Consider the following 17,105-nt stretch of genomic DNA (forward strand, 5'->3'; position numbering starts at 1 on the left):
GTTTTGGGGTGAGTGATCAGTTCGACATTCTTTTCATCTGTTGGTAATTTGAAATGAACACCATCAATCTCCAGGCAGGAGACCAGGAGACTTTGCTCTCTCAATGCAAGAGGCCTGGGGTTTATTCTCCGGTCAGAGAACTAGATCCCACATGCTACAACTAAGAGTCTGCATACCACACCAAAGACTGAAAGTCCTGTGTTCTGCAACTAATACCCAGGGCAGCTGACTAAATATATATATATTTTTGAATGGCTTGGAAAAGCTAGATTTCTTTTTCCCTAGAAGGGAAAGGAAGGTATCCTAGGCTAATACTCTGTTATTGCCAAGCTCTGTTTATTAATACTTTAATTAGATATCTCACAAACGATCAGAAGCAGACATGATAAACCCCGTTCCCTTATTTACCACAGTTGTCTGTGAACACTGATTCTAAGACTTGAAACACTCAAGGTAAGGAAATTATTATGGCTTTGTGGTAAAGAATCTGCCTGCCAATACAAGAGAAGTGGATTCAATTCCTGGGTTGGGGAAGACCCTCTGGAGGAGGAAATGGCAACCCACTCCAGTATTCTTGCCTGGAAAATTCCATGGACAGAGGAACCTGTCCCGCTACAGTCCATGGGGTCGCAAAGAGTCGGACACGATTGAACGACTGAGCACGTACAAGGAAAATATTAGGGCACCAGGACATAAAAGGCAAGATGCCTTAAGAAGCGGTGACATTACAGACATTCCCTTAAATTAAAAGGCAATTTGATTCCCGCGTCCAAGACGCCCATCTTCTCAACACAGCACCTCTTCACAACCTGATGAGGTGAAGACATTTAAGACGTTCCCTTAACTTCATGGGGCGTGGAGACTTCTGGGAAATAGAGTCCTGGTATTTGCCCGGTTCCCGGGGGCGGGCTCTGGCAGGCGGACTTCCGGCGTCCTCCAGCGCTGGAGCGTCTCGTCCGCTGTGCGTGTTCGCGCACGCATACTGCCTCGGCGCCTCTGTCGCTTCCTGTCGCTGTCCGGGTCACCACTCACCCTCGTTCCCAGGCTCTGGCCTCCGGCAGGCGGGCATTCCGGGGCCTGCGGGGCTGGAACGCCGTTCCGCCGTGCCGGCATCCAGCGGGCGCGGGCTGTGCGCGCGAGGATTCTCGCGGGCCGGGCAGAGGCTGGAGCGGAGACCCTCAAGCTCGAGCCCCGGAGCCCTCGGGCTGGGTCGGAGAGGCCGGACAGGTGGCGGCGGCGGCTAAGGAGCGGCGGGGCTCGGGCCCGATCGTCTGCTGCGCACTGAACTGTGAAGCCCTGGGAGGGACGTTGGCCTGAGGGGAGCTTGTCCCGTAGGCCCAAAGCCATCTCCTCGCCCGCAGCCGCCTCGGGAGGCGGAGAGGAAGGACTCGGAGAGAAGAGCGCGCCGAAGCAGCAGCCCCCGGCCAGAGCCTGGGGAGCCCGGGGCCGGTCAGCGAGTCCCGACGAGGTAGGTGGTGCGTCTGCGGCCTCCAGGCGGCTGTTGATCCTGCTCCCCTCGGAGAGCAGGGCTTGGGGAGCCCGCTCCGGACCCCACGAGAAAGCGACTGAGAAGATTTGACCGCTTTGCGGGGGTCGAGGGCCCGGGCTAGAGGGCAGGGCCGGCTGCTCCCAGCCGGAGATTGGGTTTCCCCAGGGCTTGTGAGTTCTGGGTGTCCTGGGGCAGTGGGGGCCCCAGGCTTGGCCCGGACGTGCCGCGTCCACGCCTCCCTCCATCCCCGGCGCCCTTCCTCTTTCTCTCGCCTTCTGGCGATCCTGCACGTGTCTCTCAAGACTCATCAGTACTTGGTCCTGTAATCTAAGCCTCTGGTGACACGCCACGCCCCCCTCCTCCGCGGATTCTGCCTGGTGGACTCGCACCGTGTAGTTAGTGCGTCGAGGCGTCTGTCCTGCTGCCTCAGTTGAGGGAGGAGGTGACTTGTCCCAGGTCACTGGGTCTGCAGGTGGGATCGTTAGCAAGATCGGACTCCAGGGGCAAGTGCTCTGTCCGACTGTATTGCAGCTTTCTTAATTAAAAACAAACAAAAACTCTACAGCGGTAACCAGGTTGAGTCAGCTCATTTATAATGCCATGCCTTCATGCGCATTTATCCTACTTTTGAGAGCTTCACATTCCCCATTTCCATGGAATGTTTGATTTTAATCAGTTTAAAGAGACAACGGAGTATTTAAACAGTGCCACAGGGAGGGGTTTTGGTGGTGTTTTGTTTGTTTCTTGCACTTTTTATTTAATGCTGGCAAACTGTTTGAAAAGTGAGTCTGTTTACACTCACCAGTGAGAGTAACCTGATGAAGTTACAGGGCTTCAGATGTGTGTTTCTCCTGTAGGACCCCTTTAGCCTCTTCTGAATGTTCCCAGGAGGTTCCTGCCTAGGTAGGCCAGGTTACTCACGGCTTCAAGTAACTGCTTCCCTTCCTCTAGGTACACCGGTTCACAGTCTAGCTTTTTCCAAGAGCAGCAGAACATGAATGAATCCCAGGTGAGTTTTCCTATTTGTTTGTATATACTCACACTTCGTTTTGTAATGCCTTTAAGGAAGTATATAAGGATCCACATTTTTCAAATGGGCAGGTAGAAACAAATAAAAGACACTGTCGTGTAAAATACACGTTACAGAGACAGATTGGCATCTAGACTCTGTTTAATTCACATGTATAGTAGTATGATGCTTTAGGACTCCTGGAATCCAGCTGCAAATATGATCGATTTTATAGAAAAAGGAAAATACCATCCACCCCTTCTGTGATTTGTGTTGACGACAAGGGGAAACCATTTCTTGGAGAATGTCATGTGCACGTGAGAAGGCTGCCTGTTGTGCTCTGAGTGTTCCGTGAATGTCACCCACATCAGGTTGTCAGTGTTGTGCAGGTGTGCTGTGTCCTTGCTGAGCTGCCAGTTTTCCCATCAGTCACGAGCGAGGGCTGTTGAAATCTGTGGTTGTGGTTTGTCTGTTTGTCATTGCAATTCTGTCAGTTTTTGCTTCATGAATTTCATTAAAAGATACCTAAACATTTAAGATTGTTATGTTCTCTTGATTCATTAGCCACTTTGTCATTGTTCAGTGACCTCCCATCCTGGTAAGAATGTATGCTGTGAAATGGAATCTGATATTTACAAAGCCACTCCAGTTTTCTTTTGAGTCATGCGATGTGCAATATCTTATTCTGTCCTTTAACTTTTAACCTATTTGCATCTTTATATGCAAAATACAGCATTTGAAGACAGCATATAGTTGGGCCTTCTTTTTTATCCAATTTGACAATTAATTCCTATTAATTGGGGTGTTTAGGCAGTTTGCATATAATGTAAGTATTAATACAACCAGTTAGGTTATAGTCTGGTGTCTTTATTTTCTGTTCATCCCATCTTCTTTGTCTTCCTTCCTTTGAGTTGACTTTTTTAATGATTCCATTTTATACCCTTTGTTGGGTTGTTAGAACACTTGTTATTTTACTGGATACTTTAGGGTTTATAATATGTAACTTTATCATAGTTTATACTCAAGTTATATACTATTTCACTTAGAGTATAAGAAGCTTCAGTTCCATTTCTCCCATCTTGGTCTTTACACTGTTGTTGCATTTTATTTTTGCAGGTTGTACCAATCCCATAATACATTGTTATTTTTAATTATCTTTTTAAAAGAGTTTTAAGTGATGAGAGAAAATGCATAGTTCCCATTTCTGGTGCATTGTTTTGATCCACATTTTTATCTGCTGTCATTTTCCTTCTGCCTGGGGGACTTTCTTTAATATCTCTTCTAGACCATACCATACTGTTAGTTGCTCAGTCATGTCCAACTCTAGGCGACCTCAGGGAATGTAGCTCACTGGGATCCTCTGTCCATGGAATTCTCCAGGCAACAATGCCAGAGTGGGTGGCCGTTCCCTTCTTCAAGGGAACTTTCTGACCCAGGGATCAAATCCAGGTCTTCTCCATTGCAGGTGGACTCCTTACTGTCTGAACCACCAGGAAGCCCTGTATTTCTTCTAGTTGGTAATGAATTCTTTTAGCTCCTGTATGTCTGAAAATGTCTTTATTTTACCTTCCCTTTTAAAGGAATCATTGCTGCTGTTGTTTTTTTTCTCCAGTACTTTAAATGTGTTCCTCCAGTGGCTTCTTGTTTATATGGTTTCCACCAGAAATCTGATGTTATCCTTATCTTTGTTCTGTATATAAAATCTTTTTTTTCCCTCCTCCTCTTGCTGTGTTTATTCTCTTTATTACTGATTTTTAGCCATTGGATTGTGATGTGTCTTGGTTAAGGCACATCTTATTTTATGCCTCACAGCCTGTCCAAGAACAAAGAGAATCATTCCATTCATTCTCTTTCAGGAATGTTTTTAAATTTTTCTAGTATAGATTTTGTACATTTCTGTTGCTATTGTAAACTGCATGTATGCCCAAATTACATCTTTTTCCTTTTTATGTAATGAGAGCTGTTGCTTTTATGTGTGTTAACTATAAATTCTGTTATCTAACAGAGTTCCTCTTACTGATTTAGTTCCATTGTTGATTTTCTGAGTTTTCTAGGTATAATATATTATCTGTGAATAGAAATACTTTTACTGACCTTTTGTTAGGCCTGTAATTGTTTTCTCTAATTGGAGATGATGAGTGTTTTGCCTTGTTTCTAATCTTAGTATAATCTTAGTGGGAATGTGTCTATTGTTTCCCCATTAAATTAGTCCTGACTGTAGAACTCAGAGAACTGAAGCATAAATATGTGTTTATAAACTTAAAGTGTATACATGTGATTGTATTTGTATATATCACACATACTGTGCATGGTAGGGTATGAGTATATATATACACAGGGCTTCTCTAATGGCTCAGTGGTAAAGAACCTGCCTGCCAACTCAGGAGATTCGGGTTCAACATGAGTTGGGAAGATCCCCTGGAGGAGGAATTGGCAACCCACTCCAGTATTCTTGCCTGGAAATCCCATGGACAGAGGAGCCGGTGGGTTACAGTCCCATGGGTTCGCAAAAGACCCACAAAACTTAGCAACTGAAAAACACCACCACATGCACGTATTCATCTTAGTGAAGTATCCATCAATTCCTATTTTCTTGAGGGTCTTTTTTTTAAAAATTAGGATGCATTTGAATATTTTCAGAGGTCTTTTCAGCACCTTTGGAAATGTGACGCTTTTCCTCTTAGCTGTATTACAATGGCAGATTGTATTAATGAATTTCCAAATATTAAACCAGACGATATGCTTAGAAAATGTCCCATTTAGTTATTATTATTATTTTTTTTTTAATTGCTCAGTCTTCTAACCCCTGCCACTTCTTGTCTTCTGAACTAAATTAACCCAGAAGATTTTTACTTCCTATGTGTGTGCTCAGTCAGGTCCAACTGTTTGAGCCCCTTTGGACAGTAGCCTGCCAGGCTCCTCTGTCCATGGGATTTTTCAGGCAAGAAATATTGGAGTGGGCTATAGTTAAACTAGGGTAACTAGTGTTTGTTTGTTTTTTTTTAATATTTAACTTTAGCATTTTTATTTTCTAATCATAAAATTTTAGAAATCTTATCTGAATATTTCTTGATCTATATTTCTCCCAGTGTTGTTCTTTGCAGATTATATGGCCCCTTTTAAGGATGTTTTGTTTTATTTTGTTTGTTTATTTTTATGATCTTTGGTTCAGGAATCTCTGATGATTTTTCATTGTTCATCCTCTGTAATCTCTTTCTGAAAATGTTGGATCTGGCTTTCATACCTATGATTTTTCTGTCATCATTCCAATTTCTTATTTTCAGAGAAATTTTCTAAGTTATATATTCTGTGTCACATTTGATAATCAAGCTTCTTACTTCAGGATTTTTTTTAAATTCCACAATCCAGTCTTCAATTTCTAAGTATCTACAGTTGCTGTTTCTTAGCAGAATGTTCTCATTTTCTGGAAGCAATATTCTGCTTAATTAATTATAAAATATAAGTCAGTGTGAGTTGTTTTCCTTTATGAATATGGTTTCATCATTGTTGAGTTGTTTATCCTGATGCTTATTTTTTATTTATATTGTTTTTCTCAGCTGATGATTCTTGATTTTTTTTAAAATTTCATCTTTTGAGAAAATAATTTCTAATCAGTGATGGCTCAGTGGTAAAGTATCCACCTACCAGTGCAAGAGACACAGGTTTGATCCCTGGATTATGAAGATCCCCTGGAAAGGAAATGGCAGCCTGTTCCAGTACTCTTGCCTGGGAAATCCCATGGACACTGGAGCCTGGTGGGCTACAGTCCATGCGGTCCCAGAAGAGCTGGACACAACAACTAAACAGCACCAACAATGTGAACACACTTAACCTGTGGCCACACCTCATTCCTCTTTCCTTCAGGGAGGGGGTGAGGGTGTGTCCTTAGCATCACTGCATTTTTTCCTCCACATTTTTTATCGTGGGAAGATACACATGACAAAATGTAGTACGGTATCCATTTCTAAGTGTACAGGATAGTGGTCTTAAGGACATTTATGTTGTTGTGCAGTCATCACCACTATCCGTCTCCATCTGTTTCTCATCTTTCAAAACTGAAACTCTGTATCCATTAAACACTGACTCCCCATTCCCCTTCCCCAGCCCCTGGCGATCACCATTTTCTATTTCTAGGATTTTGACTACTCTGAGTAGCTCATCTAAGTGTAATTATGCAGTATTTGTTCTTTTGTGACTGACTTATTTCACTCAGCATAGTATCCTTAAAGGTCATCCATGTAGTACCATGCGTCAGAATTTCCTGCCTTTTTCAAGCTGGGTCACATTCCATTGTGTGTATTATCACATTTTGCTTAACCATTCATCCATCGATGGATGGTTATTTCTGTGTTTTAGCCTTTTTTTTTTCCTCCCACGCTTTTAGCTTTTGTAAATAATGTTGCTATAAACCTGGGTGTACAGTATCTCTTCAAGGCCTTGCTTTCGTTTTTTTTTTTTTGGAGGGTGGAGACCCAGAAGTGGAATTGCTGAATTATGTGTTAATTCTGTTTTTCATTTTTGGGGGAGCCACCATGCTGTTTTCCATAGTAGCTGCACCATTTTACCTTCCCACTAACAATGCATTGAAGTTCCACTTTCACCACTTCTTATGAATTGTAGAGGATTCCCTAGATTCAGAGGATTCCCCCTGAACTCAGCTGAACCTGCAAAGCCTTGCTGCCAACATATAATTAAAATGGTTCACTTCTCTCTTGGTAGGCCACTCTCCACCTTGTATGTGTCACTCTAATAATACCTCAAGCAGTCATTCAAGCAACACATTTTATTGTTCCCAGAATGAGATGCTTGAGATATCATTTGAAGGCAGTAAAAAACTTAGGCAAGCAAATGGCTCCAAGTAACTGGTAAGGAACAGAGGGGCCAGAGGATGAAAGCACTGAACCAGGATGGCTGACTGCTGGGCTGCACCAGCATGAAGAGGTGGGAGGCAGAGGCCTTGCCCATAGACGGCACTGAGGGAACGACAGGGAGTGGAATGCGTATGTTCACTGACCCAGTGCCTCCCAATGGGCTGTAAGCTTTTTGAGCCGGAGTAGGGTTTCATCTTTCTTCATCCTCTGATAGAGAACTCAGATACTTTAAACACAAAGTTGGAACTCTTTTTTATTTCTTTCAGTTTGAGAGTTTTTTGAAAGTTTTGTTTTTTGGCACATTAAAGAACTCAAAGGTAGTGTGTTTCTAACATGGCTTGTTTTCCTCTCAACATCTGTTAACACAAATGAGGCTTTCACTCTTCACAGTTACCTTTCCCAGTGAGCTGGGTGAGCTCCTGTCCTTGTGTGTCAGGTCCGTGTCACCCAGTTCCCATCGTGGTGCCATTACAGGGGTCAGTATCGTTCAGGGATGTGGCTGTGGACTTCACCCAGGAGGAGTGGCAGCAGCTAGACCCTGAGGAGAAGATGACCTACAGGGACGTGATGCTGGAGAACTACAGCCACCTTGTCTCCGTGGGTGAGGAGAACTGCCTTCTGAGTTGCTGCTCTACAGGGGCTTACAGTTTAAAGACTTTATGCTTGACTTTGAGGAAATCAGTAAGACCATTTAATTCCTTTTGGGCACCAGTTAGATTAATTTGTATCTTTGCTTCTCCATTGAAAGGCTCTATTTTTGATTAAGTGCAAAAATAGACACTTTATTCTGCAGCTCCTGAGGCAGCAGCTTCTGTTTAGGGACCCAGAACCCAGCAGCTGGTCCATGTTGACTCTTTCTCATTCACAGGGTATGACAGCACCAAACCCAATGTGATCATCAAGTTGGAGCAAGGAGAAGAGCCATGGGTAGTAGACAGCAAGTTCCTACAGCAGCAGCATTCAGGTGAGGTGGTGGGATGTGATGTTTGTAAATGGTCACTTAGTTTTATGTGTGGAGATTGACCCGAAAGCTAGAGTCAAGCCTGCAGTAGGCCCTTGAGTACTGCTCTAATCCTATAATTTGGTGTGTTCAGATTCACAAGATTTGTTTAATTTTATTCTTTTTTAGAAAAAGTCTGGAAAGTTGGTGACTTGATAGAGAGAATCCAAGAAAATGGAGATGAATGTTCAAGGCAAGCTGTTTCTATCAACAGCAGAACCCTGACTGAGGAGAGAGAGGATGCGTTTGATAAAACATATAATGTGGAAACAAGTCTTGCTCCGTTAAATCTAACGTCTTATAATTGTATCTCATGTGGGAAGACTTTGGAATCTACTTCAGAATTAATTATTAGTGATGGAAGCTATGCAAGAAAGAAACCTGATGAGTGTAATGAATGTGGAAAAATGTATGGAGAGAAACTCTATGAATTTCATCAAAATGGGGAAGCCTGTTCTCAAAATGAAGAAAGTATTCAGAAAATTAGTATTTTGGAGAAACCCTTTGAATATAATGGATGCACAGAAGCCTTAGACAATGAAGCCGTTTTTATTACGCATAAGAGCACTTATATGGGGGAGAAGTGCTATGAGTGGAATGATTCTAGACCAGACTTCATCCAGATGTCAAATTTTAATATATACCAGAGATCACAGATGGACTTGAAGCCCTTTGAATGCCGTGAGTGTGGAAAATCCTTCTGCAAAAAGTCAAAATTCATTATACATCAGAGGGCTCACACAGGAGAGAAACCTTACGCATGTACTGTATGTGGGAAATCCTTCAGCCAAAAAGGAACCCTCACCGTGCATCGGAGATCACATTTAGAGGAGAAACCGTATAAGTGCAATGAGTGCGGAAAAACCTTCTGTCAAAAGTTGCACCTCACACAACACCTGAGGACTCATTCAGGAGAGAAGCCCTATGAATGTAATGAGTGTGGGAAAACCTTCTGCCAAAAGACACATCTCACCCTACACCAGAGAAACCATTCAGGAGAAAGACCCTATCCATGTAGCGAATGCGGGAAATCCTTCTCCCGCAAGTCAGCTCTTAGCGACCACCAGAGAACCCACACAGGAGAGAAGCTTTACAAATGCAATGAATGTGGGAAATCCTACTACCGGAAATCCACCCTCATCACACACCAGAGAACACACACAGGAGAGAAGCCCTACCAGTGCAGTGAGTGTGGGAAGTTTTTCTCTCGAGTGTCATACCTCACTATCCATTACAGGAGTCACTTAGAAGAGAAGCCCTATGAATGTAATGAGTGCGGAAAAACCTTCAACCTCAACTCAGCCTTTATCAGACATCGGAAAGTACACACAGATGAGAAGCCCCACGAATGCAGTGAGTGTGGGAAGCTCTCACACCTCACCAGCCTTCACACAACTCATCTAGGAGAGAAGCCCTATGAATGTAGTGAGTGTGGGAAAACCTTCCTTGAAAACTCAGCTTTCAATGGGCACCAGCCGCTTCCCACAGGGGAGAAGTCGTATGAATGTAACATATGCGGGAAGGTGTTCTCTGAGCTGTCGTACTACACCATACATTATAGGAGTCATTCGGAAGAGAAACCCTATGGGTGTAACGAGTGTGGGAAAACCTTCTCCCATAACTCATCCCTCTTCCGACACCAGAGAGTCCACACAGGAGAGAAGCCTTACGAGTGTTACGAGTGTGGGAAGTTCTTCTCTCAGAAGTCTTATCTAACGATACATCACAGGATCCACTCGGGAGAGAAACCCTATGAATGTAGCAAGTGCGGGAAAGTCTTCTCTCGGATGTCAAACCTCACTGTGCACTACAGAAGCCATTCGGGAGAGAAGCCCTACGAATGTAATGAATGTGGGAAAGTCTTCTCTCAGAAGTCATACCTCACTGTGCATTACAGGACTCATTCAGGAGAGAAGCCGTATGAATGTAATGAGTGTGGGAAAAAATTCCACCACAGGTCAGCCTTCAACAGCCATCAGAGAATTCACAGGAGAGGGAACTTGAATGTACTTGACATGGGAAGTCTCCTCTGAAGTCAGTTCTCATTCTAGAAAATCCTCTGCACATAATGGATGTGGCAAGTCCAGCTGAGAATCAGATACCACTGTCTGAGGGTTCCTGTTTCTGAATGAGGAAAAGCGTTTAGACATTGGGTTGATTCTAACCTGAATGTTCACGAAGACCAATCCCTAAAAACACAAGAAGCAAAGCTTTCAGCAACTCATTGGACAACTAGACAGTTTATACAAGAGTAAAACTCTATAAATATTTAATATTTATTTTGGATTCCAATTGTATTTACATATCAGGGAACCATACTGAGGCAAAATCTGTTGAAGCAATGAATGTGGAAAATACATTGTCTTGGCACTTGTTAAACTAAAAGCCATATTTCTGACATAAAATCTAATGTTTATAGAAACAGTATCGGAAGCTATCAGCTCTGAATAAACTTTCACTGCAGAAAATGAAGTTTTAAAATATTCTGGAGTTGATAATGAGGACTCTAGCATTAAATATGTACATGGCAGTTTCTCTCACATTTCCAAAATGTGATAAATTCTATGCAACCCTATGCAAGTTTGGGTTTCAATAATTTGTGAAAAGGCAGTATTCTTATTTGATTATTAAGCTGGCAAAATGTACTAACGTAGGCATATTGTTGAGATGTTTTACAGGTACTAAATAGTTAAAACTCATAATTTTCTATTCTTTTGAGGCATTTTCAAATGGGCTTTTAGTGAGTGCTTCATCAACAAAGAAGCCAGTGACTTTTGTACAGTTTCCAACTGCACTGGAGCAAAAAAGACTTAAAAATACTATTTTCATAAACCATACATAGATCACTTGGAATCTAGTCTGTTTGGTGAAGGACAGGTATACTGCTCACACTCTATAAAATACGCCCGTCTCTCCTGCCACTCATTTTTTAACCCACAGGTTTGAGTGTGCAGTTTGCCACTATGATGTAATCCAGAAATTCTGCCTGTGCTTTTATTTGATATGAATCTGGTGTCATTACTTTCTGTACTGACTTTTATTCCAGAATTTTTAAAACAAATTGATGCAACTTTCTAGCAGTCATTTTTGGTTGATTAATGCAGCGTCCCTTCTCCCCTCTTTACTCACTGGAAGAAGTTAGGTATCTACTATTACTTTACATGACACAGAGGGTGAATCCTGAGTGATCCAAACCAGTCATGATAATTTCATTCTGATTATTGTTAACTTGTTTATAGTGGTCACATGACTGAATCCTGGGCTAACATAACAGAGACGGTTCTGGAAAAAAGATAACAAAAGAGTGATCAAATGGGTCTTACTCCAGGAATGTGAGGATACGTTAATTAAAAAAAAAATCAGTGTAATTAATCATGTTGAAGAAAAGTAGTATGCAGGAGACTCATGAAATTAGCATCCATTTGTGTTCTTAACAAACCACGTATAGAAAATAACTTCCTTTATTGGATAAAGAATATCTTCTGCTACAACAAACAGCATATTGAATGGTGAAATATTGGGACTTTTCTCCCAAGATGATTTAAAAAAAAAAAAAAAAAAAAGAGTGGTATCTGCTGTCCCTGGTTTTATTCACTATTGTGCAGAAAGACCTAGCCAGGGAAGCAAAAGAAGGAAAAGGCATAAGGATTACAAATAAAACTTGTTTGCAGATGACATGCTTTTTGTACATGGAAAATTCTAGGGAATATTCAGGTAATTAAAATTGAGTAAATGAGCAGAATCCCTGCATACAAGGTCATTATGCAAAAATTGGTTTTTAATATACCAGCAACAAATATAAAATGAAAAGTTTAAAGCAATACCACTTACAGTAATAACAGAAATCCTTAAGTGCCTGAGGGGGGAAATTATATAACACTGTATTTTTAATAATTGGGTCCAGAAAAAAAAATTCCAGAAGATTCAGTGGAATATCACCTGTTAATTCTTTCCAGGACAATCTTAACACATTATTGACTGGAGACTTATTAATGCCACAGGCTTTAGTTTCTGCAAAAGTCCCCTGGTCAATGGTGTGTTAAAAAGATGTCAGTTTTCCCCAAATTAATTCATATATTCAATGAGATCCTAAAATGCTAGCATTTTTAAATGGAAATGCATTCTCAAATTCATGTGAAAAATTTAAAGACCAGTAACAGTCAAAGCTATCTTCTAGAACAGATAGAAGTAGAGGACTTATAGTGCCAGATATCAAGAGCTGTTAGAAAGCCATAGGAATTACGATCCTGTGGTATTGGCACAAAGATAAACAAATTGATCAGTGAAACTATAATAGAGATTCCAGAAAACCCGTACATAATTCAGTCACTTTTGGCAAAGGTGATAATGTGTTGTAATGTGGGGAAGGCTATTGTTTCCAATAAATGGTTTATTGATTAAATTTTATAATTTAATAGAAAATAGACCAGTTGAAATGCAGTCACATATGAAATGTAAATGAATAAACTTTGCAATTCAGATACCTGGCAGCAGAATCTAGTGTAGAAGAATGCATGGTAGATGATCAGATCGTATTTGGGACTTTGTGGGCGACAGTTTCCTTTACGACTGCTCAGCATTGAACAGAGATGTCCCAGTAAGACTATTTGCAGACACTGGTGGAGGTCTGGATTTGGCCAGCAGGCTGTAGTTACTGACCCCTGATCTAAAATTAAAAGAACTCCTACAGATCTACAAGAAAAAAGAAATGGGCGAAAGACTTGAACACCACGAAAGAGACTATCTGCACTGAGAATAAACACATGAAAAGGTATGTTACTTTTGCTTGTAATCTGGAGAAGTGAAGTGAAGTCGCTTCAGTTGTGTCCGACTCTTTGCAACCCCATGGACCGAAGCCTGCCAGGCTCCTACATCCGTGGGATTTTTCAGGCAAGAATACTGGAGTGGGTTGCCATTTCCTTCTTCAGGGGATCTTCCTGACCCAGGGATTGAACCTGGTTCTCCGTCATTGCAGGCAGACTACCATCTGGGTCACCAGGGAATTCCTAACGTGGAGAAGGCAGGTTTAAAACCCCATGTGGCACTGCTGCCCACCTCTGAAGTGGCTAAAATGAAAAGCATAAAAAAGCATCAAGCTCTGGCAAGGATGTAACAAACCCATCTACACTGCTGGTGCTGTAGCCCACTGATAGAGCCATTTGGGAAAGCTGGCACTTGGAGCCAAACCTGTCTGTCTACCCTTTTAACCCAAGCCCAGCAGTCATGCATGCACGTGTCCATCGTACATGTAGGTGTCCACCAGAGGACGTGTCCTGGAATGTTCATGGCATAAAACTGAAAAACAACTCTGAAGGCACCTGTGCAATAGAACCTTAAATGTCAGTGGTGTTTCCATCAGAGAACACCATAAAGCAAAGAGAAAAATGAAAGTTACTCAGTCATGTCCAACTCTTTGCGACCCCATGGACTATACAGTCCATGGAATTCTCCAGGCCAGAATACTGGAGTGGGTAGCCTTTCCCTTCTCCAGGGAGCAAGGAGAATGAGCAATAAGCACAGGTAATAACAGTTTCACATCGAATGCTGAGTGAAGGAATCCAGACACAAAAGCAAACAGACTATGATCCCATCCATATAAAGTATAAGAACAGGAAAAACTTGTCTATGCAGTTAGAAATCAGGATAGCAGTCAGCTTCAGCAAAGGCTTGTGAGGAGTATTTATCTGGTGCTGGTGATAATTGGTTTCTAAATCTGGGTGCTGACTATCTGAGTGTTCAGTGCACTCAAAGATATGTGTGTTTTCTGCATGTATATTACACTTCCATAAAACATTTTTAAAAGTCAAAGATGTCTACCATTTTTGTTGCTCAGCCCTTTAGCCATATTTTTGTAGATGTACATGAATATGCTGCATAACAGGAACTAAATGGTGGATTTTGCATAACTGTGCAGGAAATACTCTTAGTTTTAAGGGTCACTACTAAGATTTCCTACATTGTGACCTCAAAGCTTAGTATAATGTATATTTTCAGTAAATATTTGGAAAGGAACAGGGCTATTACATACATTGTCATGCTCCCCTTTGGCATATGTAAATGGGGTCTGGAACATATAAATAGGTCTGGACAACCTCTTCAATAAAGAACTGATGTGTGTAAGCCTTTCCAGTTTTCTCAGGTGAAATATTTTTTATATTTCTTAATTTGGGGTGCATCTTAACCATCACCTTGTCACAGAGGTGGCCTTTCCTTGAGGTCAAATACAATAGTGAGTTTGACGTGATGAAAAATTTAAGTTTTCAGGTTATCCTTTCAACGAACGTAAAACACACGGTTAACTGCAAATGTTACTGAGTGAAGGATATAGTTAATTAAGACCTTGCAGCATAAAACGTAAAAACCCTCAGCATGGGAAGTGGGGGAGGTTGGCTGGGAGTATGGTACAGCAATGAAGAATTAGGACATTAGATGGAGTGAGAGAGAAGTCGCTGGGCGTGTCCAACTCTTTGCGACCCTATAGGCTGTAGCCTACCAGGCTCCTCCATCCATGGGATTTTCCAGGCAAGAGTACTGGAGTGGGGTGCCATTGCCTTCTCCAGGGGCCCAGAGATCAAACCCAGGTCTTTTGCATTGCAGGATGGAGTGCACTGCATATTATTTGTGCCTTGCTTGCTGGTGGAGGCGTGACCAAGGAGTTAGGTGTGACCAGTGGAGGTGTGACCCTCACATTGGCTCACTGTTCACTGTGTCTCCTGGGCTCAAGCACTAGGTATGTGGTCAAGCTAGGTCACGCCTACCCCTTGCATCATAAGCCCACTTCATATATTTACCGATGTTCAACTTGGAGCCCGTTAACTCCAGACTTTATCTCTGAATTCTCTTAAGTAGGTCAAAAGACCTTAAAGCAAGACCACTTACACCTGAGGGCAAAAATTTACCAGCGTATCCTTATTCCATCCCAAATTATGTCCAGGTTTGTTGTCCAACCATCTGAGCCGTTTAGAGGGGACACATGTTATGTGGTGATAATGTCACAGGTTTCCCAAGTTAAGTTCTATGAGGCCATAAGGGAAAAAGATGACTCCCCAGTCACCACAGGTAATGAAGATAAAAAATAAACTCTGGTTCATATTGAAGAACTCAAAACCCTTATAGTTCCTTCCAGACGGGTGAACGGCCATTGAATCGCTGACTTGTGAGCAAAGGCTGTGGAGTGGGAACAGAGACAGTACAGCTGTGCCTTCGACAATGCAGTAACAGGAAACAGATTTAATCTCATGCTAAACAACAGAAAAATTGGACACTACAGATGAAACCAGGGCTTCCGGAGTTGGGGCGTGGCTTTGCCCTGGGGGCGTGGCATTCATAACAAGTTGGAGTTGGGCGTAACAGTTGAGGGGCGGGGCCAGGCGGGGGCGTGGTCAGTGGAGCTCGGCCTGGGCTCAGAGGCGCATCGGCTTCACAGGTGAGAAGCGCTCAGGCCTGTGGGCCGGAGAAGAGTGACACCTGTGAGTGAGGCGCCAGGCCCGTGGAAGCGGGGAGACAAAGGGCGGGGCCTCTGACCACCCACCCTTCGCCCCCTCCTAGCCGCCCCGCCTGCCCAGCCATGTGGTGCCCGCTGATCCTGCTGCTGCTGCTCCTCCCGGCTGCCCCCGGCCCCGCTGCCACTGCCGCTCCCATCCCGGAAACCAAAGCCCAGGAGAGCCTGCAGCAGAGCCTCCTCCAAGGTCACCACAGCCTCTCATTGGGGGTTGGGGAGAGGAGGACAGGGAAGAGGGGCAGAGGCAGACAGCAAGGGTGGGAGCCAGAGGGACACAAGAAGGGAAAGACATAAACATGACATACAGGGAGGGGGCCTGAGGGACAGAGGCGATTGGGCAGGACAGATGAGGGGTAGGAATAAAGAGATGATGGGACAGAAAGAAGGTGGGGCAGAGGGCAAGGACGGGTAAGAACAGGGGACAGGATGAGAGTGGACTGGTCCAGCCCTGAGAGTCAAGAGGATAGAGAGACACAGGGTGGCAGGGAGCTGGGAACAGGTCTGGAGGGGCATCGGAGATCCAACCCCACACCTGTTCCAAGCCCGGGGGATCTGCCTGTGGCTTCTCTCCAGGAACTGCACAGAGAACCAGGGCGCTGGCTGGGGAGGGCACCCTTCCAGCCACACCTGGAGCCTGCTTGTTCTTCCCCAGGTCCCCAAGCTGGAGGAAACAGAGGCCAGCGGGCAGTTGCAAACCACCTCCCTCACTTTGGCTGTCCTCCTGTGGCATGAGGTGGCTGCCACCGCGGTGCAGCCCTGAAGCCCAGGAGGCAGGACTGTGGCTCTGTGAGAAGCATCCAGGGTTACGGGGGGCACCTGGGGCTTCCCCCACCCCAGTGAACACCCCCAAGACCCACTTCTGAGGCCCCCTTCCCCAGGCTCAGCATCAGGGGCTGGGCATGGGCATCAGAGCACTGGCAGGCATGTACCCTCTCTTGCTTCTTTTTGGATTATTAAAATTGTTTTGAGGTTAAAGCGATGTGTTCATTGACAGTTCTGTTCTGTGTTCTGGGGTCCAGTGTGGGGGGCACAGGCCATGGGGCTGTCTGGGCCCTGTAGGCAGCAGGAGCCGTAACTCCACCTCTGGGGATACCAACTATTGTCTGGAGAGACCCTCTACTCCATCCAAGCCGGAGCCGCTGGCCCATAGTGACATCTGCCTTCAGGTGGTCAGAGGGGGAATGCCTGAGCATCAGGAAAAGAGCCCGGGACGGAGCTGGAGGCCAGAAAGGGAA

At 43.8% G+C, this 17,105-nt stretch overlaps 1 protein-coding gene across 4 annotated transcripts; it reads left to right on the forward strand.

The window, feature by feature from the left end:
- Positions 1-972: 972 nt before the first annotated feature.
- Positions 973-16,845, forward strand: RBAK (RB associated KRAB zinc finger). 4 transcript variants are annotated; one of them, XM_059881459.1, is made up of 7 exons: positions 1,385-1,468; positions 2,441-2,498; positions 7,844-7,970; positions 8,238-8,333; positions 8,499-15,838; positions 15,918-16,057; positions 16,523-16,845. In XM_059881459.1, exons 2-5 carry the CDS (start codon positions 2,484-2,486, stop codon positions 10,400-10,402), a joined length of 2,142 nt encoding a protein of 713 aa, XP_059737442.1. In that variant the 5' UTR covers positions 1,385-1,468; positions 2,441-2,483; the 3' UTR covers positions 10,403-15,838; positions 15,918-16,057; positions 16,523-16,845. The 4 variants fall into 4 exon arrangements, with proteins under 4 accessions (NP_001178185.1, XP_059737442.1, XP_059737441.1 ...); XM_059881458.1 differs by having other exon boundaries at positions 8,499-15,795; NM_001191256.1 differs by lacking the exons at positions 15,918-16,057; positions 16,523-16,845 and having other exon boundaries at positions 973-1,468; positions 8,499-10,611.
- Positions 16,846-17,105: the final 260 nt, after the last annotated feature.

The sequence above is a fragment of the Bos taurus genome, chromosome 25, assembly GCF_002263795.3.
Source record: "Bos taurus isolate L1 Dominette 01449 registration number 42190680 breed Hereford chromosome 25, ARS-UCD2.0, whole genome shotgun sequence".
NCBI classification, from domain to species: domain Eukaryota; kingdom Metazoa; phylum Chordata; class Mammalia; order Artiodactyla; family Bovidae; genus Bos; species Bos taurus.

Coding starts and splice junctions, on each gene's coding strand:
- RBAK (NM_001191256.1), top strand. Junction 7,971..8,237: donor CAGCCACCTTGTCTCCGTGG/GTGAGGAGAACT, acceptor TCTCATTCACAG/GGTATGACAGCACCAAACCC. Junction 8,334..8,498: donor CCTACAGCAGCAGCATTCAG/GTGAGGTGGTGG, acceptor ATTCTTTTTTAG/AAAAAGTCTGGAAAGTTGGT.